The sequence below is a fragment of the Lampetra fluviatilis genome, chromosome 6 (genome assembly GCF_964198595.1).
Source record: "Lampetra fluviatilis chromosome 6, kcLamFluv1.1, whole genome shotgun sequence".
Lineage (NCBI taxonomy): Eukaryota > Metazoa > Chordata > Hyperoartia > Petromyzontiformes > Petromyzontidae > Lampetra > Lampetra fluviatilis.
Window position 1 is genome coordinate 15,703,943 of NC_136280.1, and position 26,606 is coordinate 15,730,548.

At 54.2% G+C, this 26,606-nt stretch overlaps 1 protein-coding gene across 1 annotated transcript; it reads left to right on the forward strand.

The window, feature by feature from the left end:
• Window positions 1-277: 277 nt before the first annotated feature.
• On the forward strand, window positions 278-25,313 carry GTF2B (general transcription factor IIB). The gene is made up of 8 exons (XM_078857833.1): window positions 278-406; window positions 9,942-10,030; window positions 12,556-12,689; window positions 13,679-13,825; window positions 14,437-14,566; window positions 16,301-16,452; window positions 17,602-17,731; window positions 25,004-25,313. Exons 1-8 carry the CDS (start codon window positions 390-392, stop codon window positions 25,135-25,137), a joined length of 933 nt encoding a protein of 310 aa, XP_078713959.1. The 5' UTR covers window positions 278-389; the 3' UTR covers window positions 25,138-25,313.
• Window positions 25,314-26,606: the final 1,293 nt, after the last annotated feature.

Sequence of the window (26,606 nt, forward strand, 5' to 3'; positions counted from 1 at the left end):
CTGTCGCCTGTTGTTGTGTAAGTTGTTGTTGTGTAAGTTTTATTTTTAAGGCCGCGGTGTTATTGACAAAGCGCTTCACACGCAGGAGATGTTACTCATCGGGGTGCACACGCACCCACTGGGGGGGGGGGCGAGATGCCCTTTCTGAGCACCAAAGGGGCTGGTTCCAAGAGACCGCTTCAGATTTGGCCACTGACGTTCGCCGGGAATCGGCTGCGCTAACCGCTGTCCCACCGCTCCTCTCCCACACCCCCCCCCACACCCCCTGCGCAACCACGTGTGCCCTCCACGCTCATCTCCACGGTGATTGGCTCGACCTGCGCCACGTGAACGTGACGTCAGACGTGAACTCGGCCAATCGCGGCGCGCTTCCCAAGACCGCGCACACAATGGCGTCCGGCAACCGGTGAGTTCCGCGACCTCCTCGCCTCATCATCATCATCCTCACCTCCTCACCCTCACCAACTCATCGTCACCACCTCAACCTCATCGTCAACCTCACCTCATCATCATCCTCACCACCTCAACCTCACCACCTCGTCGTCATCATCGTCACCACCTCATCGTCATGTCCTCACCACCTCATCGTCACCACTTCAACCTCACCTCATCACATCGTCATGTCCTCATCCTCACCACCTCATCCTCACCACCTCCTCACCTCACCACCACCTTCTCGTCATGTCCTCACCACCTCATCCTCACCACCTCAGCCTCACCACCTCCTCACCTCCATCGTCATGTCCTCACCACATCGTCACCACGTCATCGTCATGTCCTCATCCTCACCACCTCTTCCTCATGTCCTCACCACCTCCTCACCTAACCGCCGTCTCCGCTCCCCACGTCTCCTGTGTCTCATCCTGCTCCTCACCGAGTCTCCCGTATCACCGTACCTCCTCACCTCGTGCCTCTGTGTCTCATCACCTCGTATCCTGCGTCACCTCTCTCTGTCTCCTCGCCTCGTCTCCTCACCACTCATCATCTCCTCGCCTCGTCCTCCACGTGTCACCTCACCTCGTCCCCCTTTGTCTCCCCGTGTCTTACGCCGCCTCTCGCCCCCCCACAACCCCCCACCTCACTGCCGCCGTCACGGGCACGCTTTGTGGAGTCGGTGACAACTCCTTGCCGAGACCCCCCCCCATCATCCCCACCATCATCATCGTCCCATAAAGCAGATGCGTTAGCAACGTGCCATATACCTCCATGTAATCTACACGTGCACGACGATGCTCTTACCTTGCGGTCATGCCGCCGTTCTTCATTATTGTTAATTACTGCGTTGAATAAAAATGGTGTGCTCATCTTAATTATGTGCCCTAAGCGTTTTCGTAAGCGTTGGATAAACAAACACGGTCACGGTGGTGGCAGGACACGAGGAGGATCTACAGCCGTCGTGGTGTTTCGTCAACAACGTGGAACCTTGCCGCTGCTACTCTGTCCTCATTGTAACCCGGGCCTCCCCATGGAAAACAAAAATTTCTGATCTCAACTCTGGTCATGTATAGAGGTCATCAGATGAGATGACTCATCGATATGAGGTCATCACACCTGTGGTGCTGTGTGCATGTCTGTGGGTCTCTATGTAAGTCTGTGGGTCTCTATGTAAGTCTGTGGGTCTCTATGTAAGTCTGTGAGTCTCTATGTATGTCTGTGGGTCTCTATGTAAGTTTGTGGGTCTCTATGTAAGTCTGTGGGTCTCTATGTAAATCTGTGGGTCTCTATGTAAGTCTGTGGGTCTCTATGTAAGTCTGTGGGTCTCTATGTATGTGGGTCTCTATGTATGTGGGTCTCTATGTAAGTCTGTGGGTTTCTATGTAAGTATGTGGGTTTCTATGTAAGTCTGTGGGTCTCTATGTAAGTCTGTGGGTCTCTATGTAAGTCTGTGGGTTTCTATGTAAGTCTGTGGGTCTCTATGTAAGTCTGTGGGTCTCTATGTAAGTTTGTGGGTCTCTATGTAAGTCTGTGGGTCTCTATGTAAATCTGTGGGTCTCTATGTAAGTCTGTGGGTCTCTATGTAAGTCTGTGGGTCTCTATGTATGTCTGTGGGTCTCTTTGTAAGTTTGTGGGTCTATGTAAGTTTGTGGGTCTCTATGTAAGTCTGTGGGTCTCTATGTAAATCTGTGGGTCTCTATGTAAGTCTGTGGGTCTCTATGTAAGTCTGTGGGTCTCTATGTATGTCTGTGGGTCTCTATGTAAGTCTGTGGGTCTCTATGTGAGTCTGTGAGTCTATAAGTCTAACTCTGGGTGTCTGTGTGTCTATACTTCTCTGTGTGAGTTTGTGGGTCTCTTAAGTATCTGGGTTTCTACAATTCTATGGGTCTGTGTGGGTGTCTGAATTCTGTGGGTCTCTTGGTAACTGGGTGTATGTGTCTTCTTTATAAATCAGTGGGTATTTATGAAGATCTATGGGTCTTTGTAGGTTTTTTTGAGTCTGTCTCTGATCTGTGGGTCTCTTATGTATGTGGGTCTCTATGCATGTCTTTAACTGGATTTCTATGTTATTTGATGCTTGGGTTATTGTCTTCACATATATGGGTTTATGTAAGTCGGTATAGGTCTGGGGGTCATCATTTAAGTCTGAAGTTCTATATTTTTATGTGATGGTTTCTCTAAGTCTACGGGTCTCTAAGTATGAGTGTCTGTTTATTTGTTATTATCTATGTAAGTTTCTAGGTCACTATGTATGTGTATGGTTCTCTGTAAATCTGTGGGTCACTATATGTTTCCAATGACATGGGTCTGTAAGTGTTGTATCTGTACCTATGATGTTTTTAATCATACTTATTGAAACCCAGGTCTCCCTTGATTAAAAACAGAGCCCTCTAGACCTCACTGAGCTCACCTGGTCGTTAAGGTAACCTGATGATATGAATAAATTGTGGTTATACGGCATTGGCAGTGGTGCACGACCACAGATAACAAAACAAACTCAACACATGTCAATAATACAGCGTGGCCTTAAACTAAAATTTATATAATAGGCGACGTTTTGGGCAATTACTATTTCACTATTTTTTATTTACTATTTTCATTTTGCCAGGTAAGCTCCGCTGAGCTATGTAGCTCTTTTTCAGAAGCGACCTGGCCGCAAATTATAGCTCAACGAAGCGGCTCATCACGTGCAAATGTAGCAGCCAAAATGATCTTAAATGCCCCCTTTGCACGGCAGCACGTAGGCCAGAGAGGAAGGCGTAATATGAATACATCACAATAGTAAACGCACAGAGTGCGCCTGGACTAGACCGCGACCACTGACGATCGCCCCCCTTTTTGTCCGTTTCATGGAGAAGCTCTCCGATATCTCCGTCATCGCAAGGGCAGGTTGGAATAAAGTGGGGGGGGGGGGGGGGGAGTGCCTGGGCAATCGAGATGTGAACCAAACCCTTCGGAGCCGGCAAAGTCGACTGCCGTGACCTCGATGACCTAAGTCGTAATCAGCGAGAGTGCTCCACAGACTCGGTTCTTTAGCATTGTGTGAAGCACATTCGTTATAATACATCTATTATTATAATACATCTATTATGATAAATTGACTTGGGACAATAATAATTCATCCACAAACGTTTCTATATATTGTTTTTTATCCATCAGGTTTGTGGTTTAAAGCTAATTTGTTTATCCGTATATAGGTAAAACATTATTTATGATGAATTTCTATAACGAACGGTCCATCGCGCACGGGAAAATCAACATCAATTATCCCTGTGGAGCCCTATTGTCCTGCTAAATGAGGGCCTCCCCTACGTACAGCTTGACCATACTTCACCAGTACGGACAGCCAAAGTGGGGGGACAGAGGCATGAGAGGCATGGGAGTTGAGTGCAAACAATTACGTTGCCGCACTGCGCTGCCCCCGGTTGTCTACAACGTAGGCCCACAGCCTCTAACGACGTGTTGTGTGAAATCTTGATTTAAAGCTTTCGTGACTGCAGGGATTCGTATTCTTGGTTCTTTCCGTAAAGTCACGTAGAAGGGAAATAATAAAATAATACAAGAAAATGTTACATTTTCTTGCTGTGGATTTCACACCTGATGATGATTGCTTGTGTTGCAGTCGAAACGTCGTGAGAATTTTTATTGTTTTATATTTGTATTATTTTATTATTTCCCTTCTACGTGACTTCACCGAAAGAACCAAGAATATGACCTGTTGTGTGGTGGTCACCCATCCCCTAGCACCATCACACGCTTACACGATCCACACTTATCCCGCTTGGCCTCCGAGATTCCACGAGATGGGTGACTTGGTAGTTGCAGGTGTGTTTGTTTATGCTATTGTTTCTTCAGTGACTCACTTGTGAGTCACAGGCACGAGTTAGAAGCCATTTCTTAGTCGATTCCTCTGGAGATTATAGAAGGAGCGGCCGCTTGTGTTGGCAGTCGGGGATCGTCATGTATGTATGTTGAACTTCTTTCGCATCGTACAGTGCTCATCGGAGTAGCGGGTGTGAACAGATTGGTCCTTGCCATGACGATGCGGAATTTCCACCAAAGCCTCAGTGGCTGCCAGTTGAGTTGAGCCCTGCTCCTGTGTCCTTTCGAGCGGGGAGTTGGTTACCACTGCCTGTGAATAAGTGGTGTCACATATTTTAGAGAGAGAGGGGGGGTGGAGGAAATAGTCGCATTTTGGCAACTGGCTGAATAAGGCGGTCACTAGCTCCATGAAGAGTCAGGGCGACCTTCCGCTGTATACAGAGCAAACACTCTGGGGCCCTCACAGGACGATCCAAACTTTACACACGACCAGGGTAGAATGAAACGCCTGTGTGCGCTGACACACAGAGTAGTGTTGCTCTACCGTGAATCTGCAGAAGGGGTCTCCCCCTTGAGGGTGCGGCTACGGCTCGTTCCGTCATTGTCACCGTCGGTGTCCCGAGGTTTTAACCACCTCCAGGGAGAGAGCGACGCCGCTCTGACCGCTCCTCATGCAGCTCACTCGCAGTTCGCGTGGAAATCGTCGTCGCTCGAAAGTGACGCTCGCCCTGTTGGAGAGTCATGTAGCATTGGGAGCCCGGTCTAGAGGAAGTGGGTTGTGTTGCTGGGCTTTCCCGTTGATGGTTTCCTCCAGGCTTGTGTGGGTTTTTTTGTATTAATTGACCGCGCATAGTCAGCGAAGGACCATTGCGCCTAAACGTGTCATCTCTTGCGGCAGCATTCGCATGAACTGCTCTTGCTGCCATACCGGTGTCTCGAGTGATTCGTTTGATCCACGGATCACGGGGGGTGACTAAGGGGGCAGCGCCGTTCCTATGAGACGGTGGCAGTCCACTTTGAACGTTGACCACCAACTGAAGTGGGAAATTTGCCGGAGTTTGTGCATCAATAGTTTAGGTTATAAGTTAATCTGACCTCGACCTGTGTAGTAACAAGTTTACAATTGTTAAGATTCCACCTTAAATTATGTTTAGGTGGATTGGGCCTTGTTCTCACGGGACCAGATCTTCCCACAATGCAATGTGCCAGCAACATTTAATGCTTTTACTTGTAACATCAATGAGTTTGTTTGGTAGTGATGCATTTTGATAATTGATGGGTTTGTCTGTTACTCATTAACTAATATTATAGCAATTCAAGAACTGGTCATCAGAACTTGTTTGTATTAAATTATGAGGCCCCATGTGTGTCGTGCAGTCTTCACTGCTTATTATTTTCACTCTCTCTGGCCCTCTCTATTAATGTGCTATGAATCAGGGCAATCGCCCGAAACGTCACATGTAATTTTACGGCCGCAGTGTTATTGATGAATGTGTCGAGTTATTTCATATTGTGAGGGGCGATTGAACACGAGACACTTTCAAGAAGGGAATACTCACACTCGCTTAGACCTGGCTCCCAGTGCCCTTCCAGATGGCGGCAGTGCTGGAGAATCATGATTTTGCAGAGTGGACCGAGAGCTCTTCTAGGCAGCGATTAAAGCCTTGGGTCATCGATGATGACGGACGATGATGTTGACGATGAAGCTGTGTAGAGAAATTAACTCTGCATCATCACCACAGTCACTCGCTGCTGCTGTTCGTGTCAGGACAGCCTGTTGCATCACTACTTGTGAATCCGCTTTCTGAAAATGTACCATGTCCTCCTTGACGGTGTGATGGATACGTGTTTTTCCAAAGCAGTAACTTGAGTCTTTGTGGCTGAGCAACCCGTGTGTGTGTGTCCGTGTGTGTACGCACAGTGAGGAGTAGTGGCGCAGTGGTGAGCGCATTATGCTGCGACCCCGGAAACGAGTTCAATTCACGGCCAACATTGGGGACGAATATCCGAACCATTGCTGGATCTCCCTTAGGTCGCCTTAGCCTTAAAGGAGTACCTGGTACAACATCGGCTCTTGGGATTCAAAGGCAACCGGGCGTACTCCTGGCCCCCCACTATTTTCTAGTGCCGTGCCAGTTTCCATAGGTGCTCGCTAACAGCACTTGCCTCAACAGTCTGTTGTTAAGGCTATCCAGTAGATCTTTATTTATTTTTTCAGCGGGGAGCAGTGGCACAGCGGTTTAGCACACTGCTCTATGAACACTGCTCTATGATGCTCTATGAACCCCCGAATTTGATTCCCCGCTCACGACCAACATTGGTGACGCACACCCACACACTGATCCTGGGCCTCTCCTAGGTCGACTCGGCATAAACGATCATCGACGGGGAGAAAAAGGTGGTCGGGCACGGCTGCTGGCCACATCGCCCCCTCGTGTGTGCTGTTTGAGCTTCACTGGTCCTGCTCTCTCGCTAAGAGCACTTGGCTCCCTCGGCAGCCTTGCCAAGGCGACGCAGGGGGATCTTGTGCGGGGTGGTGGAGCGCGTTGGAACTTTTGCGGCGACGCATGTGTCGCTCGCCCACGTGTGTGTGTGTGAGTGTGCGAGCCCTCGAGTCAGCGTTTCCCCCCCCCCCGCACGCTTTTGGAAAGAGGAAGAAAGGAGCGACGAGCAAACGTTGTCGAGGTTTTCAAGCCTCTTATTTTCCGAGCGGTTTCACTGCTCGGTCATTTGGGTTCCCGAAATTGAGTCGTTTCAGTTTCTCGCAGTGAAGACCAACATGACAATAATCGTAAAAATAATAGTAATGGTAACAATTGACATTCCATTGTCAACACACGGCTGGATTCAGGCCCCCGCCACACCATTGCAATCGCGGATTCGGTTGGGATATCACTCGGATTGCTGGCTTAGTAGCGCATGAACCGTGCCGTCGGCCTCACCACACTTGGCTTGAGCCACCTGCCCTCCGGAGATCCAAGCTTCTGGCTCGGTTGCCCTCGGTAACTCGTCGAGTGTTGGCTCTGCCCGCTGGTTTATCGTGCGCTGCTTGGCAGAGGAAAGTCGAAAGCTCGGCTGCTCCCCCGTCTCCACCATCTCCACCATCTCCACCATCTCCACCATCTCTACCAAGCGCAGAGTGCCCCCACATCTCCGGGCGCTCTAGTTTGCCGCGTGTAAATGCTCGTCAGGTGGCTGATAACATCTTTATACAAAGAGGACCCCAGAGCTGGGGGGAGGTGACCACTGCCTCGTCCCGCTGTCGCCTGTGGTTCCTCCTTGCACCTCTTGAGTCGTCCTCTGTCTTCGAGAGCGGAGATCCCCTCCTCGAGCAACGCATTACAAAGTCGAAATTATTACAATTATGATCTGCGCTGGTGGGGGGCTCCTTTAATCAACTGGGCGTGGTTAGGGGTGTGGCGCCGCATTAGGCTGGTGCGTCCAATCGTGCGCTTACATATTTGGTGTTTTATATTGATGCGCGTTGTATACCGCTGGGGACACTTCCGTGGTGAAATGGTGAGTACACCGATCTCCTGGCACGACGGTTGTAACAACGGTGCGAGCTTCTTAAATCCCTGCCGCCACTGCCTCTGTCCACCCAGCCGGTCGGCATTTTGCGTGCAGTGGAGTAAAGAATCGGAGTTTAAAATATTAATTTACTCTGGAGTAATTCGATGATCTATCTAAAGCTCTTTCACAGGTGACCAATTGGGGGCAGGTGAGAACGTTGCAACAACAAACAATGCAAAAATATTATAGGAGTGCAAAATATAGGAAAGGTTAACAAATCACTTGACAAAAATATACAAATAAAATTACATTATTTTTTATCTTGCCAGGTAAAGCCCACTGAGGTATTAACTAATTTTTTTAGAAGCAACCTGACCACAAATGATAGCTCAACAGAGTGGCTTGTCGCTTGCAAAGTGTCGGTGCTCGCACCTCTTCCACGTCGACTGGCCAGCATGAAAGAGTAGGCCAAATATACCCTCTGGAGGGGCTGTTAATTTACTCACCTGGTCGTGGGTTTGATCCCAACCCTCTGACGCCTGCTGTTGTATATTTGGAGTTTGCATGTTCTTCCCGTGGTCGCGTGGATTTTTCTTATAGTCCTCCGGTTTTTCCCTCCAAATTCAGGAACCTGCGTTTAGATTATATGATTTCACCGCTATAAATGTCTTCATGATAAGCCACTTCATTGAGCTATCATTTGTGATAAAAAAAATAGATATATACCGCTCAGTGGGCCTTATTTGGTAAAATTAAAATAGTAGTTTAGTTTTCTGCCAGCATTGGCGCCAGCAAGCAATCGCAGGGTCGCAAACGTTGAATTTTTTAAAATTTGCAGATGATGCTGTAACAAAACTCCATCTGTTCTTCTAAGGAGGGACCCCTCTCCGCACGTTCCCGTGAACGCTACGGAGCCCACAAACCGGCCGTGAAACTCCGCGCTTGACCGCCGCCTAGATTTGTAACGTTTTTTGGGCCAGATTGGTGTGAAGATCCTTAATGGAAAAAAGCCGTTGAGGATAATTTTTTAGTTTTTGAGAGTTGTAACGTCAAGCTGCGAAGTAGCGCCCGCGTGTCGGTGTGTGGGCGTTGCGTCTGACACGTGCGTGCGGTTCCACGCTTCCGTTGAATTTTTTCTGTACTGGCAAATCTCTCTTTTTCCCCAACCCCCGAACCCTCGCCTCCAACGAAACAGAGAGGCTCCCTTAATTGAGTGGCTTCGGCCGGCTCGGTTCACTTCAGCGGCGGCTGATGAAATGAGATAAAAATTGCGTTTGCTGCATGGCGTGGAAAATTTCGAGCTCCCACAGGTTTTTCTCAAACACTAAAATAACTGGAACTGGCAGCTGGGATTAAAGCTCGAAATGGGATTGGATTTTTTCCTTTGTACCGTTACACCCCGGCATGTACGGACGCGTAGATTCCAATTAACGCTTCCAACACCTCCGGCTGGTTTCAACTATCAATGTTATTCATTGCTGACAGATTTGCCCAGTCCCGAGACTTGTGTTTTTTGAGGGCGGGGGGGGGGAGTGCGCGGTTTGTGTTAGGTGGGGACGCCCCTGATTGGTATGATTGGCCGAATCTTTTTCGAGTATTTTATTGAGTGGCAGGAAATCAACGTGCCCAGAGAACTCCCACAGCCGTAAAGCGATGACGGGAGAGCAGTCGTTCATCTGCGCACAAGGGGCAATTGGCCTGCTTGCTTGTGCAGCCGCTGTAAACCACAACGTGCATAATATACGCGTGCATTTGCTGCGTGTTGTATGTGCGCATGCGTGTGCGAGAGTGAATCTGTCTTGGACCTCCTCTAGATCGCCCCAGCCAAAAATGAGTACCTGAAACATTGGCTGAGCTGCGGCACTCATGGAGATGAAGGTGGTTGGGCATTCTGCTGACCAAACCGCCTCGATGTGTGCCATGCCAGCCTTAATAGTTGCTCACTTACAATGTTTGTCACAATATTATACGAGGTTTAACGATGGATCTTTGTGTGTCTTTGTGCGCGTGTGTGTCTGCGCATCGGTGTGCGTGTCCCCCGCATGCTTGTGTCTGTCCTTGTATGCATGTCTATGCATGCATGTCTGCCTGTGCATCTATTTTGTCTGTGCATGCATGTGTCTTCATGACTCTGCGTGTCTCTGCATGTCTGTTTGTGTCTGTGTGCGCAGCATTCACTGTCCGTACCACCCGGAGGCGGTGTTGATTGAAGATTACCGCGCGGGGGACATGGTGTGCCCCGAGTGTGGAGTTGTAGTCGGTCAGTAATCACCTCGGTGCCGCCGCGGTGCTAATGCGGTTGCTGCTGCCGCTGCTGTTTCTGCTGCTGTTGCTGCTGTTGCTGCTGTTGCTGCTGCCGCTGCTGCCGCTGCTGCTATTGCTGCTGCCGCTGCTGCTATTGCTGCTGCCGCTGCTGTTGCTGCTGCCGCTGCTGTTGCTGCTGCAGCTGTTGCCGCTGCTGTTGCTGCTGCCGCTGCTGTTGCTGCTGCCGCTGCTGTTGCTGCTGCAGCTGTTGCTGCTGCCGCTGCTGTTGCTGCTGCCGCTGCTGTTGCTGCTGCCGCTGCTGTTGCTGCTGTTGCTGCTGCAGCTGTTGCTGCTGCCGCTGCTGTTGCTGCTGCCGCTGCTGTTGCTGCTGCCGCTGCTGTTGCTGCTGCCGCTGCTGCCGCTGCTGTTGCTGCTGCAGCTGTTGCTGCTGCCGCTGCTGTTGCTGCTGCCGCTGCTGTTGCTGCTGCCGCTGCTGTTGCTGCTGTTGCTGCTGCAGCTGTTGTTGCTGCTGCAGCTGTTGCTGCTGCCGCTGCTGCTGCAGCTGTTGCTGCTGCCGCTGCTGTTGCTACTACCGTTGCTGCTGCCACTGCTGCCGCTGCTGCTGCTATTGCTGCTGCCGCTTTTGCTGCTGCTGCCGCTGTTGCTGCTGTTGCTGCTGCCACTGTTGTTGCTGCTGCTGCTGCCGCTGTTGCTGCTGTTGCTGCTGCCGCTGCTGTTGCTGCTGTTGCTGCTGCCACTGCTGCTGCTGCTGGTGCTGCTGGTGCTGCTGCTGTCACGTCGACCTACAGCGAATCATGATTCAGCTTTGCACCCCATCACCATCGCACTACTGCCCTGTCCCACAATTTTGGTGAATTCTCATGATTCAGTCGAATAACCGCTGCTCCACTAGGGGCCTCCATTATTTGTATTCTCGCTTGTGCCGTCTGCCTCGTGTGTTTCGTTCCTGTCGCCGGGCCTCCGTCTGTGTGCCCCATGGGCCTAAGTCTATGACGATTTCCGGTTGATATCCGTGAGTCAATAACGGCGGCGGCTTCTCTCGTGCGTGCGCGCCGTTCAGCGGTCGTACCGCGTGCGATTCTACGCGCGAAGAACTGCGCGCGTTGAACGATGTCAATCGCAGTACCCGCTTGATTGCTAGCCCGAGGTTGCCGCCGGTGATGTTAAAACACCAAATAGACACCTATTACAAGGCATCAAGAGTGCACTAATCACACACATGCTTGTGGTAAGACATGCAAACGAACCAACGCTTTGAACGTGTACGAGTACCATGTTCCCTGCTGCCAAGGTGCTGCTCACCGGCAGTTTCACCAAACCCCACCTCCACGGAACAAACAAACTCGACACGTTCTCGTCAGTAATGCTGCGTGCGACCTCGTAGCAGGCAACGTTGCGGACAATTTGCCCTTCCTCATAGCGCACAGGACATGCCAGAGGGGCACGTGTGGATCAAGCAGAGTTGTGAGGCTGCACTTGACACCACGCGTGCCCAGTGAGAATGAAATAAAACAATTCTGGTGAGCGGTGTTTAAATTGGTGCGTGCTTCCCTCCGAAGAGGCACCGCTACTGAGCGCACGCCCCGACACCCGGCAGAGGCCACGTTGCCGTGGCCGATGCGAAATGTGGATGACGGCGCAACAGGTCGACGCGGTTTGGCAATTTCCCACGCAAATTAGCGCCCTGCTGCGGGCGACTTGCAACTGGCACTCGCGCGTGTCGGTGTTTTGGCACCGCTTCGTTAGCTTCAAATACCACGTGACGCATCGCCGATGACGCGATAGCCGGCGTGTGTTAGCAAGCCCCCGTTGTGAATTCCCGCTGGAATGGTAGCGGCTCCCATCGATTGAAATGGGCCTTCAGGGGCCACTGTTAGCGTCTCGGGCAAAGCCCCCCAGTCAGTTTAATTTCCCTGAGAACGATTGTTTAAGGGCACTTTATACATTACGGCAAGAGTTAATACGAAATGAACGGCAAAACGATGCTGCCTGGCTCTTGGTGGAGCAGATGAGATGGAACTCAACGAGGCGGACGCTAAACAAACAACCGTGTGAGCGAGAACAAGGGGGAGTGGCAGGTGAGGGCAGTTGAGCCCATTCTTGAATCGATTTCGCGGCCCGGAATTGTGACGACGACTCCTCCAAACGGCGGGTGGCTGGTGCGCACGCCTGGGTACGGTCCGTAGCTTCCCCCCCGAAGCGTCGCGAGAGGGTGCGCCGCACGCCACCGCAGAGCGTCGAGAAAGACTTCCCCCCTATATAGCTCAGTGGGCCTTACCTGGTAAAGTAAAAAATAGTTTGGTTTTAGTCCAGATGGTTGGGGGGGCGGACGTATGATGGTCAGATATGCGACGTTTGCACTGCACGTATTTGTTTTTTAAAACATCCCCCCCTCCTCCCCCACCAGCAGAGCGCCCGCGTTGTTGTGGTGGTGGTGGTGGTGGTGGTGCGGCGTGTCTCTTGTGTCGTGGCGGCGCGGCCCCCGCCCCGGTGGACTCTGTAACGCACGCCGTGTCCCAGGCGACCGCGTGGTGGACGTCGGCTCGGAGTGGAGGACCTTCAGCAACGACACCAACTCGAAGGACCCGTCGCGTGTGGGCGACGCGCAGAACCCCCTGCTCAACGGCAGCGACCTCACCACGCTCATCAGCAAGGTGACGACGTGGCCCCGGGGGGCGCGGTGCAACGCTCTGACCACGTGCCCCTCACTGGACTCTGTGAAAAAGAGCTTTTATAGCTCATAGGATTCCTCCTCCAGTATAAATAAATATTCTGATGCAGTCAAATGGAAGGCCCGACGAGATGGGCGATCGGCCCCAGTATGTGAAAGTGTCAGCGTAGCGTTGTCCATAGGGTTAATGTCTCTGCCCATATACGGTCTTGTGGATAATTAATCGAGGTGCCTGTCGCATCGATCGATTCTGCTCATAGTCGATCCGACGGCCTTGTTGGAGTATCGATTCGGCGAGGGTTAATCACTGCGTCCGATACATTGGTATGGGATCCGTAGATCGAGTAATCCCATTGGTTAGTACATAAGCGTCGTGTGAAACGCTCCCTTTTTTTTGATTGGCTAATTTCTGCACGATCGGCGATCCGTTTTCATCCCAAGGGTGGCGGAGCGTGGGCGATCCTCGGGATGGATGCTCGCCGTGCCGAGTCGTACACGTGTGCGCGTGCCCGCGTGTACGTTGGGTATATTTACATTCACCATTTCTGCAGACGTCATTAGGTTCTAGAACACCATGCATGGTGTCACGGTGGGTGTAAGAACAGCAGTGGATACTGCTGAACCTGCTGGATTCCCATGATGATGAGTGAGTGAATTCATTTAATTTCCTTAATATTCTTGGCGCACGCACCTCCCACCATTTGTCGTACGAGTGATGTGTGTTCTTCTGTTAGCTATTCACGCCCGTGCGAGTGGTAGTGACGTGTACCCTTCTGGTGAGCTCTTCACGTCTGTGCGAGTAGTAGTGACGTGTACCCTTCTGCCTTTTTGCATCGTTGCTGTACATTATTTGTCTTTTGTCAATTTGGTGACCCGGCTTCACGCTCGCTGATGATAAGACTTCACCTGTTTAAACAAAATCACCTTGGCTCCTCTTGGCCACGCCGGCGTTTTTCCGTGTTGCCCTCTTAGGGCACGGGGGCGGCGAGTTTCGACGAGTTTGGCAACGCCAAGTACCAGAACCGCCGCAGTCTCAGCTCCTCCGACAGGGCCATGCTCACGGCCTTCCGTGAGATCAACACAATGTCCGACCGCATCAACCTGCCCAGGAACATCGTGGTGAGCGCTCGCGCTTGCACACACACACACACACGCGTGTGACCCTGTGCCACGTGTGTGCGCGTGCACTCACCCCAACACTCTTTTAAGGCTAACGGGGGATATTTATCTTTTTGCTTGTCTGTGTGCGCGCGCTGGCCTTAAATTCTCTTAAAGCTATACGGGGGATCTTTGTTTTTTTTGTGTGTGTGGGGTAGTGGAAGTGTAGTGGCTATCGCACTACAATATGATGCGGGCAACCCGAGTTCTATTGACAGCCATGGATAAAATCAGTGGTCATTATTTGAACCAGTGCTGGTCCTCCCCTGGGTCAACCCAGCCTAAAATTAGTCCCTGGTGCTATGTATAAAACTTCAGCATTGGGGAGATAGAGGTTGCCGGATGTGGTTCTGGACACCCACCCCATCGTGTACCATTCCGGCCATCATAGATGCTTGCAAACAGCGCTTGCCCCAACAGTTTGATCAGGCTACACGGGGGATCTTTGTCTGCGTATGCGCATGTGTGTACGCGTGTATGCAACGCGTGTGTATGCGCACGCTTCAGTGCGGAACGTTGCTCCGTGCTCGAGTGCTGCACGCTGCTCACGGCGTGCGCGCGCCCCCCGCCAGGACCGCACAAACAACTTGTTCAAGCAAGTGTATGAGCAGAAGTCCCTCAAGGGCCGCAGCAACGACGCCATCGCCTCGGCCTGCCTCTACATCGCCTGCCGGCAAGAGGGTGTCCCGAGGACCTTCAAGGGTAATCACCGTCACACGCGCACACGCGCACACACACGCATGCACACGCACGCACACGCACGCACACGCACGCACCAACAAAGACAGAGATCCTTCTTTTAGCCTAAACCAGGGGTCGGCAACCAAAATAACAAGAAGAGCCATTTCTTTCCAATTCGGTACAAAATTCAGTATTTCAAGAGCCGCAATGCATCTGAGTACATACTGTACATACGTACATATCGTCAAGAAGCAGCCCGTAAAGAGCCGCATGCGGCTCCGGAGCCGTAGGTTTGCTGACCCCTGGCCTAAACAGACTGTTGGAGCAAGTGCTGTTAGCGAGCAACTTTGAAGGCTGGCACGGCACACGAGGGGGTGGGTGGCCAACACCCACACGCCTGACAGCAACAACAACAACAACCGCCATTCGCCACTAAGTGGCGGTGATGTCACCACGACGCTCATGCCAGGCCATGTGCACCTTGAGGCCACGTGAAGTGTCGAACGCCCACTGGCAGGAGGTCACGGGGCAGACCCAGCAGGTGCCCACAGGTCGACTGACTGAGATGACGGAGATGACTGTGCCAACTTGCTGTGCTTTAGCCACCCGGCGCTCCGCTCGTTGTTGTGAGCCTGACATGCACACACGCACGCACCAAGACCCTGCCCGTGTCCAAACCGTACAGACCCTTTCCCTGCTGGTTCCGCCCTGAGGCCTCTTTTCCTCCCCCACTGCCTTACAAAGCCCTAGCCGTGCCATAGCTATCATGGCTTACACAGCCCTAGCCGTGCCATAGCTATCATGGCTTACACAGCCCCAGCCGTGCCATAGCTATCATGGCTTACACAGCCCTAGCCGTGCCATAGCTATCATGGCTTACACAGCCCCAGCCGTGCCATAGCTATCATGGCTTACACAGCCCCAGCCGTGCCATAGCTATCATGGCTTACACAGCCCCAGCCGTGCCATAGCTATCATGGCTTACACAGCCCCAGCCGTGCCATAGCTATCATGGCTTACACAGCCCTAGCCGTGCCATAGCTATCATGGCTTACACAGCCCTAGCCGTGCCATAGCTATCATGGCTTACACAGCCCCAGCCGTGCCATAGCTATCATGGCTTACACAGCCCCAGCCGTGCCATAGCTATCATGGCTTACACAGCCCTAGCCGTGCCATAGCTATCATGGCTTACACAGCCCCAGCCGTGCCATAGCTATCATGGCTTACACAGCCCTAGCCGTGCCATAGCTATCATGGCTTACACAGCCCTAGCCGTGCCATAGCTATCATGGCTTACACAGCCCCAGCCGTGCCACAGCTATCACGGAGTCACAGGTGCTTGCGTGCGTGCGTCCTGCAATGAGCCTGGCGAGCCTCGTGCGATCTAACCGACGTCGTCACGAGACGCCGGGTTGGGTTTCCCTCGTCGTCTGTGAGACCCCACCACCCTGCCTACCCCTCCCCTCTCACCTCGGCCAACTCCCCTCCACCTAAGCCGCTCTAACACTCTCTGTGAATGAGAGTGGTCGAGTGCCTGCTGGAAATGATAATTGTTGAATGCACATATCAGAATCAGAATATTCCTTTAGACCGCAGGAATCCGATGGGCAGCCGCCGCTGCTACCCTCTGCTACCCCCATAGTTGGGGGTCTCCCCTCCCCCTCGTGCAGCGTCCACAATCGGGACCGTTGTTTCGCGCTCCCGGTGCTGCTGCTGATCGCCGCTGCGTGTCACCGCCGTCGCGCATTGCAGAGATCTGCGCCGTGTCGCGCATCTCCAAGAAGGAGATCGGCCGCTGCTTCAAGCTCATCCTGAAGGCGCTGGAGACCAGCGTGGACCTCATCACCACCGGGGACTTCATGTCCAGGTTCTGCTCCAACCTCGGTCTCCCCAAGGCTGTCCAGGTTTGTCCCCGTGTGCGTGTCAGTTGAGGTTGGGGAGCGGTAGTGTAGCTGTTAGTGCTGCGGTGAACTACGAACCTGGCGACACGAGTTTGATTCCCGCTCACGGCCAACACTCGTGACGATTATACGAACCGGTCCTAGGCGTCCCCGAGTTTCACTCAAATGAGTACCTGGTGCGGTGTGTAAACATCGCCACGGGGGAGACAAAGGCGGCTGGACGTGGTGTTGGCCACCTGCCCCCTCGTGTGCCAGTCTGGCCTTCATTGGTGCTCGCTAACAGCACTTGCCCCAACAGTCGGTTGAGGCTATACGGGGAATCTTTGTGTGTGTGGGGAGCGCTGGTGCAGCGGTTGGTGCGCTGCGCTACGAACCCGGGGACCCGAGCTCCATTCCCACTCGCGGCTAACAACACAAGTGACAATTATCTGAACCAATACTGGGCCTCCCCTAGGTCGACTCGGCCTCAATTGAGTACCTGGTGCAAGACGTAAATATCACAATTCGGGTGACAAAGGCGACCGGGTGTGGTGCTGGCCATTTGCCCGGGGGGTCTGTGCATGTCTGCACATGTACCGTGTGTGAGCATACCGTGTGTGAGCATGTACCGTGTGTGAGCATGTACCGTGTGTGTACACATGTTCCGTGCATGTACCGTGTCCGCACGTACCGTGTGTGTGCGCGTACGTGCATGTACCGTGTGTACAATTTGCGTGTACCGTGTGTGTGTGCGTGCGTGTACCGTGTGTGTGTGTACAATGTGCGTGTGTGTACCGTGTGTGCGTGCGTGTACCATGTGCGTGTGTGTACAATGTGTGTGCGTGTACCGTGCGTGTGTGTACAATGTGCGTGTGTGTACCTTGTGTGCACCGTGCGTGTGTGTACAATGTGTGTGTGCGTGTACCGTGCGTGTGTGTACAATGTGTGTGTGCGTGTACCGTGCGTGTGTGTACAATGTGCGTGTGTGTACCTTGTGTGCACCGTGCGTGTGTGTACAATGTGCGTGTGTGTGTACCGTGCGTGTACCGTGCGTGTGTGTACAATGTGCGTGTGTGTGTACCGTGTGTGTACCGTACATGTGTGTACAATGTGCGTGTGTGTCAATGTGTGTGTGTGTACCGTGCGTGTACCGTGTGTGCACCGTGCGTCCAGGCTGCGGCCACGCACATTGCGCGCCGCGCCGTGGAGCTGGACCTGGTTCCCGGGCGCAGCCCGATCTCCGTCGCCGCCGCTGCCATCTACATGGCCTCGCAGGCGTCTGCCGACAAGCGCACGCAAAAAGGTAGCACGCCGCCACGCTCCCTCTACCCCCTCCATCCCCCCCCACTCATCACGCCGCCACCCTCTCTCTACCCCCCCCATCCCCCCCACTCATCACGCCGCACGCTCCTCCGTTCCCACGACCCGTCTCGTTCCGGCCGCATGTGACGGTCTGGTCGCTCAGCCTCCCGCGGCAGTCGGTCACCTCCGGTCGTTGGTTCACAATGTCCCGTTTCAAAGTCACGAGCACATACAGAACTTGACTTTGTGGATTCGAGAGTCAATCATTGTTGTTTATCAGTCTAGGCCAGGGGTCGGCTACTCGCAGCTCCAGAGCCGCGCTCGGCTTGTTGAGGGCTGCGTCGTGACGTCATTTGTTAAAAACGTAGATTTTTCTTTTTTCGCCGACCCCTGACCATGGAAGTCCAGTTAACTATGGGAGTCCAGTTTACAATGGGAGTCCAGTTTACCATGGGAATCCAGTTTACCATGGGAATTGAGTTTATCATTGGAGTCCAGTTAACCATGGCAGTCCAGTTTACCATGGCAGTTTACCATGGCAGTCCATTTTACCATGGAAGTCCAGTTTACCATGGCAGTTTACCATAGCAGTCCATTTTACCATGGCAGTCCAGTTTACCATGGGCAGGAGTCAGCAACCTGCAGCTTTGTAGTAGCATGCGGGCTTTTTAAGGGTCTGCTTTGTGACGTTATTTATGAAGAGCTCACCATCTCGTATTTACGTGCGTTGCGGCTCTTAAAAGGATTTTTTTTTTACACAGAATTCAACAAAAATGGTTCCCCTTGTTATTTTTGGTTGCCGACTCCCTCGCCTAGATGCTGCGGAGAAGTTGCAGGGTGGTGATGGAAACCTTTTACCCGCAGAAAGTAGCGTGGCACCAGCGGTGGAACGTTTGTCGCTTGATTCGTGGTTCGAATCCAGCAGCCGCCCTGGTTATTCCTTCAACACACACACCGTCTCTTTGGGTCTTTCGGTAAAGCCACGTAGATGGGTTTCAAAGAAAATAACAAACAAAAAACTATGGGTTGCGATCGAAATGTCGTAGATTTTTTTGTTACTTTCTTTGAACCCATCTACGTGACTTTACCAAAAGACCCAAAGAATATGAATTCCTGCAGTCACGAGAGCTTTAAGTCAAGATTTACACGCCGTCTCCTTCGCAGCGAACGTCAATAGAGAACCCGCAACGCCATTCACAAGAGCAGGCCATTACTTGCCAGCATCATGGTCCACATTCGAGAAACGACACCGCAAATCGCTCAATTGGGGTCACACACGCGCAGCGGCAATCATCCGCCCCCTGCCGGCGGACGGGCGTCCCAGGTCACTCTTGCACATGAGACTCATCCTGGTCTCTTGGCTTCGTTACACAAAATCAACTTGAAATAATAATCAATACGTAACAATAATAAAACTGAACTATTGTTTATTTTACCAGGCAAGGCCCACTGAGCTACGTAGCTCTTTTTCGGAAGCGACCTGCAATCACAAATGAGAGCTCGACGGCTTATCGCGTGGAGAATGTATTGCAGCTGAATACTCTAACGCGTGATGTTGATTCTAAAATGTGGAGGGAAAAACCAGAGGACCCGGAGACAAATCCACGCGACGACGGGGAGAGAGAGACACGCAAACTCCAAATATACAGCAGGTGGCGGAGTCGGGTATCGAACCAACAACCTCCTGTACACCAGGCGAGGGAGTCGACGTCTCTCCACCGTGGCGCCCACGCTGTATCCATCGCGGTTCATTGGTCACACCTCACCTCTCCCCCCGCAGTGCTGGGTTATGGGCGTGTGCCGTCAACGCCGCCGCCACCGCCGCACCTGAGGGTGGAGATCCCAGAGAAAACCCGTGGGGTGTTAGAGGAGAAACCCACCACTGTGCCCTGAAGCTCCACAAAGCCGGGTGGCTGCCCTTGCTAGGTTACCCCCCTACCATGAGCGACTCTCGTACGTTCAGTCAGAAACCGCTGTGGAGCCCGATTGGCGTCAAGCAGCCTCGTGTGAACGTGCCACCCGCAGCGGCGCAGCCGCTATCGCAAGACCCAGTTGAGGAGCGCCCACCGTGGTATTCACTCACCCACTGTGGTAGCCACTCACCCACTGTGGTAGTCACTCACCCACTGTGGTAGCCACTCACCCACTGTGGTAGTCACTCACCCACTGTGGTAGTCACTCACCCACTGTGGTAGCCACTCACCCACTGTGGTAGTTACTCACCCACTGTGGTAGTTACTCACCCACTGTGGTAGTCACTCACCCACTGTGGTAGCCACTCACCCACTGTGGTAGTTACTCACCCACTGTGGTAGTCACTCACCCACTGTGGTAGTCACTCACCCACTGTGGTAGCCACTCACCCACTGTGGTAGTCACTCACCCACTGTGGTAGCCACTCACCCACTGTGGTAGTCACTCACCCACTGTGGTAGTCACTCACCCACTGTGGTAGTCACTCACCCACTGTGGTAGTCACTCACCCACTGTGGTAGTTACCCACTGTGGTAGCCACTCACCCACTGTGGTAGCCACTCACCCACTGTGGTAGCCACTCACCCACTGTGGTAGTTACTCACCCACTGTGGTAGCCACTCACCCACTGTGGTAGCCACTCACCCACTGTGGTAGCCACTCACCCACTGTGGTAGTCACTCACCCACTGTGGTAGCCACTCACCCACTGTGGTAGCCACTCACCCACTGTGGTAGTTACTCACCCACTGTGGTAGCCACTCACCCACTGTGGTAGTCACTCACCCACTGTGGTAGTTACTCACCCACTGTGGTAGCCGCTCACCCACTGTGGTAGTCACTCACCCACTGTGGTAGTCACTCACCCACTGTGGTAGCCGCTCACCCACTGTGGTAGTCACTCGCCCACTGTGGTAGTCACTCACCCACTGTGGTAGTCACTCACCCACTGTGGTAGTCACTCGCCCACTGTGGTAGCCACTCACCCACTGTGGTAGCCACTCACCCACTGTGGTAGTTACTCACCCACTGTGGTAGCCACTCACCCACTGTGGTAGCCACTCACCCACTGTGGTAGTTACTCACCCACTGTGGTAGCCACTCACCCACTGTGGTAGTCACTCACCCACTGTGGTAGTTACTCACCCACTGTGGTAGCCGCTCACCCACTGTGGTAGTCACTCACCCACTGTGGTAGTCACTCACCCACTGTGGTAGCCGCTCACCCACTGTGGTAGTCACTCGCCCACTGTGGTAGTCACTCACCCACTGTGGTAGTCACTCACCCACTGTGGTAGTCACTCGCCCACTGTGGTAGCCACTCACCCACTGTGGTAGTCACTCACCCACTGTGGTAGTCACTCACCCACTGTGGTAGTCACTCACCCACTGTGGTAGTCACTCACCCACTGTGGTAGTCACTCACCCACTGTGGTAGTCACTCACCCACTGTGGTAGTCACTCACCCACTGTGGTAGTTACTCACCCACTGTGGTAGCCACTCACCCACTGTGGTAGTCACTCACCCACTGTGGTAGTCACTCACCCACTGTGGTAGTCACTCACCCATTGTGGTAGTCACTCACCCACTGTGGTAGTCACTCACCCACTGTGGTAGTCACTCACCCATTGTGGTAGTCACTCACCCACTGTGGTAGTTACTCACCCACTGTGGTAGTCACTCACCCACTGTGGTAGTCACTCACCCACTGTGGTAGCCACTCACCCACTGTGGTAGCCACTCACCCACTGTGGTAGTCACTCACCCACTGTGGTAGTCACTCACCCACTGTGGTAGTCACTCACCCACTGTGGTAGTCACTCACCCACTGTGGTAGTCACTCACCCACTGTGGTAGTCACTCACCCACCGTGGTAGTCACTCACCCACTGTGGTAGTCACTCACCCACTGTGGTAGTCACTCACCCACTGTGGTAGTTACTCACCCACTGTGGTAGTCACTCACCCACTGTGGTAGTCACTCACCCACTGTGGTAGTCACTCACCCACTGTGGTAGCCACTCACCCACTGTGGTAGTCACTCACCCACTGTGGTAGCCACTCACCCACTGTGGTAGTCACTCACCCACTGTGGTAGTCACTCACCCACTGTGGTAGTCACTCACCCACTGTGGTAGTCACTCACCCACTGTGGTAGTCACTCACCCACTGTGGTAGTCACTCACCCACTGTGGTAGCCACTCACCCACTGTGGTAGTCACTCACCCACTGGTAGTCACCCACTGTGGTAGTCACCCTCTGTGGTAGTCAATCTGTGGCGGTAGCTAAGGCCGCTCCGCTGGGGCGAGACAGCGCCCGACGGCTTCCCGTGTCTCCAAGGGATGGAGTCGGGGGCGGCGCGGTGCCGGCAACCGTTACCCCGGAGCCGTGAGGCGTCGCGTTGCCACGCGTCAATTCACCGGTGCACACCGACTCTTGCGCTTCCAATGCGTGCGTCGGACAGTGCGCGTGCGAGCATCGCTTTCACGTAAATGAGTGTGTATAAACTATTGTTTTTATTGGACCAGGTAAGGCCCACTGAGTAATGCAGCTCTTTCTCAGAAGTGATCTGGCCACAATTGACATCTCAACGAAGTGGTTTACCTCATGGAAATGTATAGCAGCCAAATACGCATGGCGATTCTAAATGTGGAGAGAAAAGCCGGAGAAAAATCCATGCTACCACGGGGAGAGCGACACGCCAACTCCAAATCTACAGCAGGTGTTGGGATTGCAATTGAACCCACGACCTCTTGCACGCAAGGCGGGTTATTTAACATCTCGCCACCTTGGTGCTGCGTCGTCAACGCGTCCGAGAGGATCGACGTGGCAAGATTTGAGAACAGACAGACGTCGATTCTTACATTCAAGGGCAACCCTGAATCGTAGCGATTTGAGGGCATCGATCAATTACTTGGCGATGCTCCTGGAAAGCGAGCAGTGGTGTGTGGAATATAAGCAATGTCAAGATGCGACACGCTCGTCAACAGCGCTGCACTTGCGTGCTCTTAAGAAGGGCCATTGCCTGAAACGTCACTCACTGCACACATTTCCTTTAAGGAGCCACGGCATTTTTAACGAAAGTGTCGAGTCCGTCTGAGAGGTTGCTTAGTGAGGTTGCAGGGGGGCAGCTTCCCGAGAGATGCGTCGGCATTGCCCCCCTCCCACCCCTCCCACCGCCCTGTCAGCCCAGAGAGGGGCGCGAGCGATGCGCCCCAACGTTCGTCAAGACGTCTTTAGCGTGGAGGGTGGTGGCAGAGTTCAGACAGGGCGCTGAGTCGGAGCCACTGAGATGATGCTGTGATTTAAACTGGGTTGCGAGTTGATGGCCTCGGTTTTGTCACCGATGACTGTGCGGACAAAACTGTAGCTCGTAAAATGTTCGTCTGTAGCTCGTAAAATGTTAGTCGTGCACTCAGTCTGGCTGAATTTCCAGCCGCGGGCGGCACGGATTTTGCTCGCTGGGTCAGAGCACGAGGCGGGGGGAGTGCCGCCCCTTACGCAGTGGGCCAGAGGTCGCTTTATTTAGGGGCTGACCATGGAACGAAGACGGGTCACCGCATCGAGCGCTTTCAGATGCGCTTTTGCGGCAGTCTGGAACGCGCTTTTCCGATATTAGGAAGCCACTGGAGCGATGCACTTTAAAATCTGAATTGAAAACTTCAAAACTGCTCTTTATGTTGAGTTGGTCGTCCTTCCCTCCCCCACACCTCCGATTAGCACGGTTGGCTACGTACATACATACACCTTGGTGGGTGGCTCTGTGATATCTGCTTCCACTAGAGGGGTGCACTGCTCTGCGAGAGATGGGATTGCTCGCTTTGCCTCCTGACGCGACACTCACGGCGCAATCGGTACGCAGTTGCGGGGAAAGTAATCTCTAAAGAGCAAAACACAATTCGGGCACGAGGCACAAACTGCGAGCGTGAACCCGATTTTGTAATTTATCGACTCGGACACGATCAACTCGCCGATGTTGCGGCAATGCTGCCCCGACTGCAACTCGCTCCTCGCCGCCTTCTCCTCGCACGGATCCCGGGACAGAGCGCACGGAGCCGTCGTCCCGGGGGCGCTCGTCCCCCACAGCACCGCACGGGCGGCACCGCTGCCGCCGCTGCTGCTGCTGCCGCCGCTGCCGCCGCCGCTGCTGCCGCTGCCGCCGCTGCTGCTGCCGCTGCTGCTGCCGGCACCGCCAGCGCGCGCCGCACCGCGCGTCGCCGGATGGGCTGCAGCTGCCGCTGCGCCGGCACGGTCGACCGGTTTGCGCCGGCGGCTCCGTTTCACCTTGGGGGGAGACGCGATTGTTAATCAGCCCGGGGAGGTGCGGCTATTTCAGGCGACGTCCGTCACGTGGTTGGTGGGGGGTGGGAGGAAGCGGTGAAGCGGGAGCGTCTCGCGACTCATCGTCACGCGGAGCGCCCAGGGAGGGAGGGGGGTGGGGGGGGGTGATGGGCGCACTCGCAACGGTGTACGTGCGTGCGTGCGTGCGTGCGTGTACGTGCATGTGCGTGTTCACGTGTGGGGAGCGGTAGTGCAGCGGTTAGCGCGTTGCTCTGGGAACCCGGCAACCCGAATTCGATTCCCTCTCACGGCCAACACCGGTGACGATTATCTGAACCGCTTCTGGGCCTCCCCTAGGTCGACTCGGCCTCAAATGAGTGCCTGGTGCGGAGTGTAAAAACATCGCCACTGGGGAGACAAAGGCGGTCGGGCGTGGTGCTGGCCACTTTCCCCCTCGTGTGCCGTGCCGGCCTTCAGAGGTCCTCACAGCACTTGCCCCAACAGTCTGTGAAGGCTATACGGGGGATCTTTGTCGTTGTTGTGTGTTACCGTCGACCGTATTGTACGCGGCACATTTAGCCAAAACCAATTGCGCTTCGCACGCGTCCGACGATTGCCAAACGGCGAAATGTGTGCCGCGGCGGAGAGTGAGGACTCGCGTTTGCGAGGCGACGCTCGGCGCAGTCCGGGGATCTTGGCACGTGCATGTGTGCGTGTGTGTGTGTGCGCGCGTGTGAGTGTCCCCGCTCTGCCTCAACACAAGTGTACGTGTGCATAAATGTATGTTCAGTGTGTGTTTGTGTGTGCGTGTTCATGGTTCGTATGCACGTGTGTGTGTGAACACACGTTTAATCACGAATGCGGTGTTCTGAAATACGTTTGCGATGCGGCACTGGCTGTGGCGTGCACGTATAGGTCGACGTGCACCTAGCCTGGCACATTCGCCGCGGCGACGTCGTCGCTTGGTGTCAAGCGGAAGGCTGAGCGGGGTGCGTGCGTGCGCTTGTGCTCGCGTGTAGAGATCGGCGACATCGCCGGCGTGGCGGACGTGACGATCCGCCAGTCGTACCGGCTCATCTACCCCAAGGCGTCGCAGCTCTTCCCACAGGACTTCAAGTTCGACACCCCCGTGGAGAAACTCCCCCAGCTGTGATGGGCACGCGGGAGCGGCTGCGCACGCCGACAGCGCACCTGCACCCGTCGGCACCTTCCTCGGGACCCCGACACGCGCACGCACGCGCGGCGCTCGGAAATTCGTTTGCGACGCGGTAACGGGTGCGTGCGGGCGTGCGTGTGCAGATCGGCTCATTAAAACTGCGAGCGGCAGAAGTTGTGAGAAGATTCCGCTGGATGTGGAACGGGACTGCAGACGCCGGACGGGACGGGGGATGAGATGGGACGGGAGATGAGACGGGAGACGGGAGAAGGGGACTGGAGACTCGGGATGGGAGAGAAGGGGGAGACGGGATGGGAGATGGGACGGGAGACGGGAGATGAGACGGGACGAGAGACTCGGGATGTGAGAGAAGGGGGAGACGGGATGGGAGACGGGACGGATGACAGGACATAGACTGGACACAGAAAGGAACGGGAGACATGAAGTATCAGAGGAGCAGAGTGCAGTCGGAGCCTGCACTCTGCACTGACTCGCTGGGACGGACGGGGTGTGGGCGCTTGCGGCTGAAGGAACGATTTGTGTTAATTTAATTGCCGCGAGACGCCGCCGGCGCTGACGAGGACTGGTGTTTTTTTTTTGTAATTATTTCGGCAGCGAGGTTTGCGGGGAGGGGCCTGAGTCTAAAAGTGGCTTCAAGGCAGCCATCATTTTTACGAACTCTGGGGTCCTTTCCTCATTTTGTATTTTCGGCAAAAGCGGCTCCCGTCGTGCCGCAGGGGCAGCAGCGTCCGCTCAACGGCGCGTCGTCTCCGCGGCTTGGCCGGGCGGGAGGGTTCGGTGGGGTGGGTGGGTGGGGTCTCGTGTCAATCGCTCGTGCGGTAACCTCACTGTCGCGAGTGAGCGAGCGAGGAAGCGTAGCAGCGACTGCCGCACAAACGAACAAACGAACCGGCGCGGTTCGGGGCCAGCGCCGCCGGCAGCGGCCGCTCAGCCGGCGGTCTCCCGGCGCCACCCGCCGACCCGCGGCGGCGGCGGCGGCGTTGTTGTTGTTGCTGGAGCAGTAAACACTCGGACGCCGTCGTGCCGAGTGCGAGACCAACGCACAACGTCAATGGTCACGCGAGGAAGAGGAGAGATGCTGCCGATGTTGAGGCTGTGCCAATGCTTGTTTATACGTGCTAATGAGAGTCACGTCCTTTGTTTTAGCCAGTAAAGCCTTGCTGCTGCTGCTGCCGCTGCTGCTGCTTCACGAGTTTCTCTGGAGTCGTCCTGCTTGGGAGTGTTTGGCCATTTTGGGTTTTGTGGGAGGGGGGAGCCACGGCGGCAGGTGAGGGCCTCGCCGCACCTGGACTCGCACGGACAGGACGGCCACTCGCCCGCTCGCCCACTTACCCGCTCGCCCACTTACCCACTCGCCCACTAGCCCACTCGCCCACTCGCCCACTTACCCACTCGCCCGCTCGCCCACTTACCCACTCGCCCACTTACCCACTCGCCCACTTGTC

Coding starts and splice junctions, on each gene's coding strand:
- GTF2B (XM_078857833.1), top strand. Junction 12,690..13,678: donor TCACCACGCTCATCAGCAAG/GTGACGACGTGG, acceptor TTGCCCTCTTAG/GGCACGGGGGCGGCGAGTTT. Junction 17,732..25,003: donor CGACAAGCGCACGCAAAAAG/GTAGCACGCCGC, acceptor GCTCGCGTGTAG/AGATCGGCGACATCGCCGGC.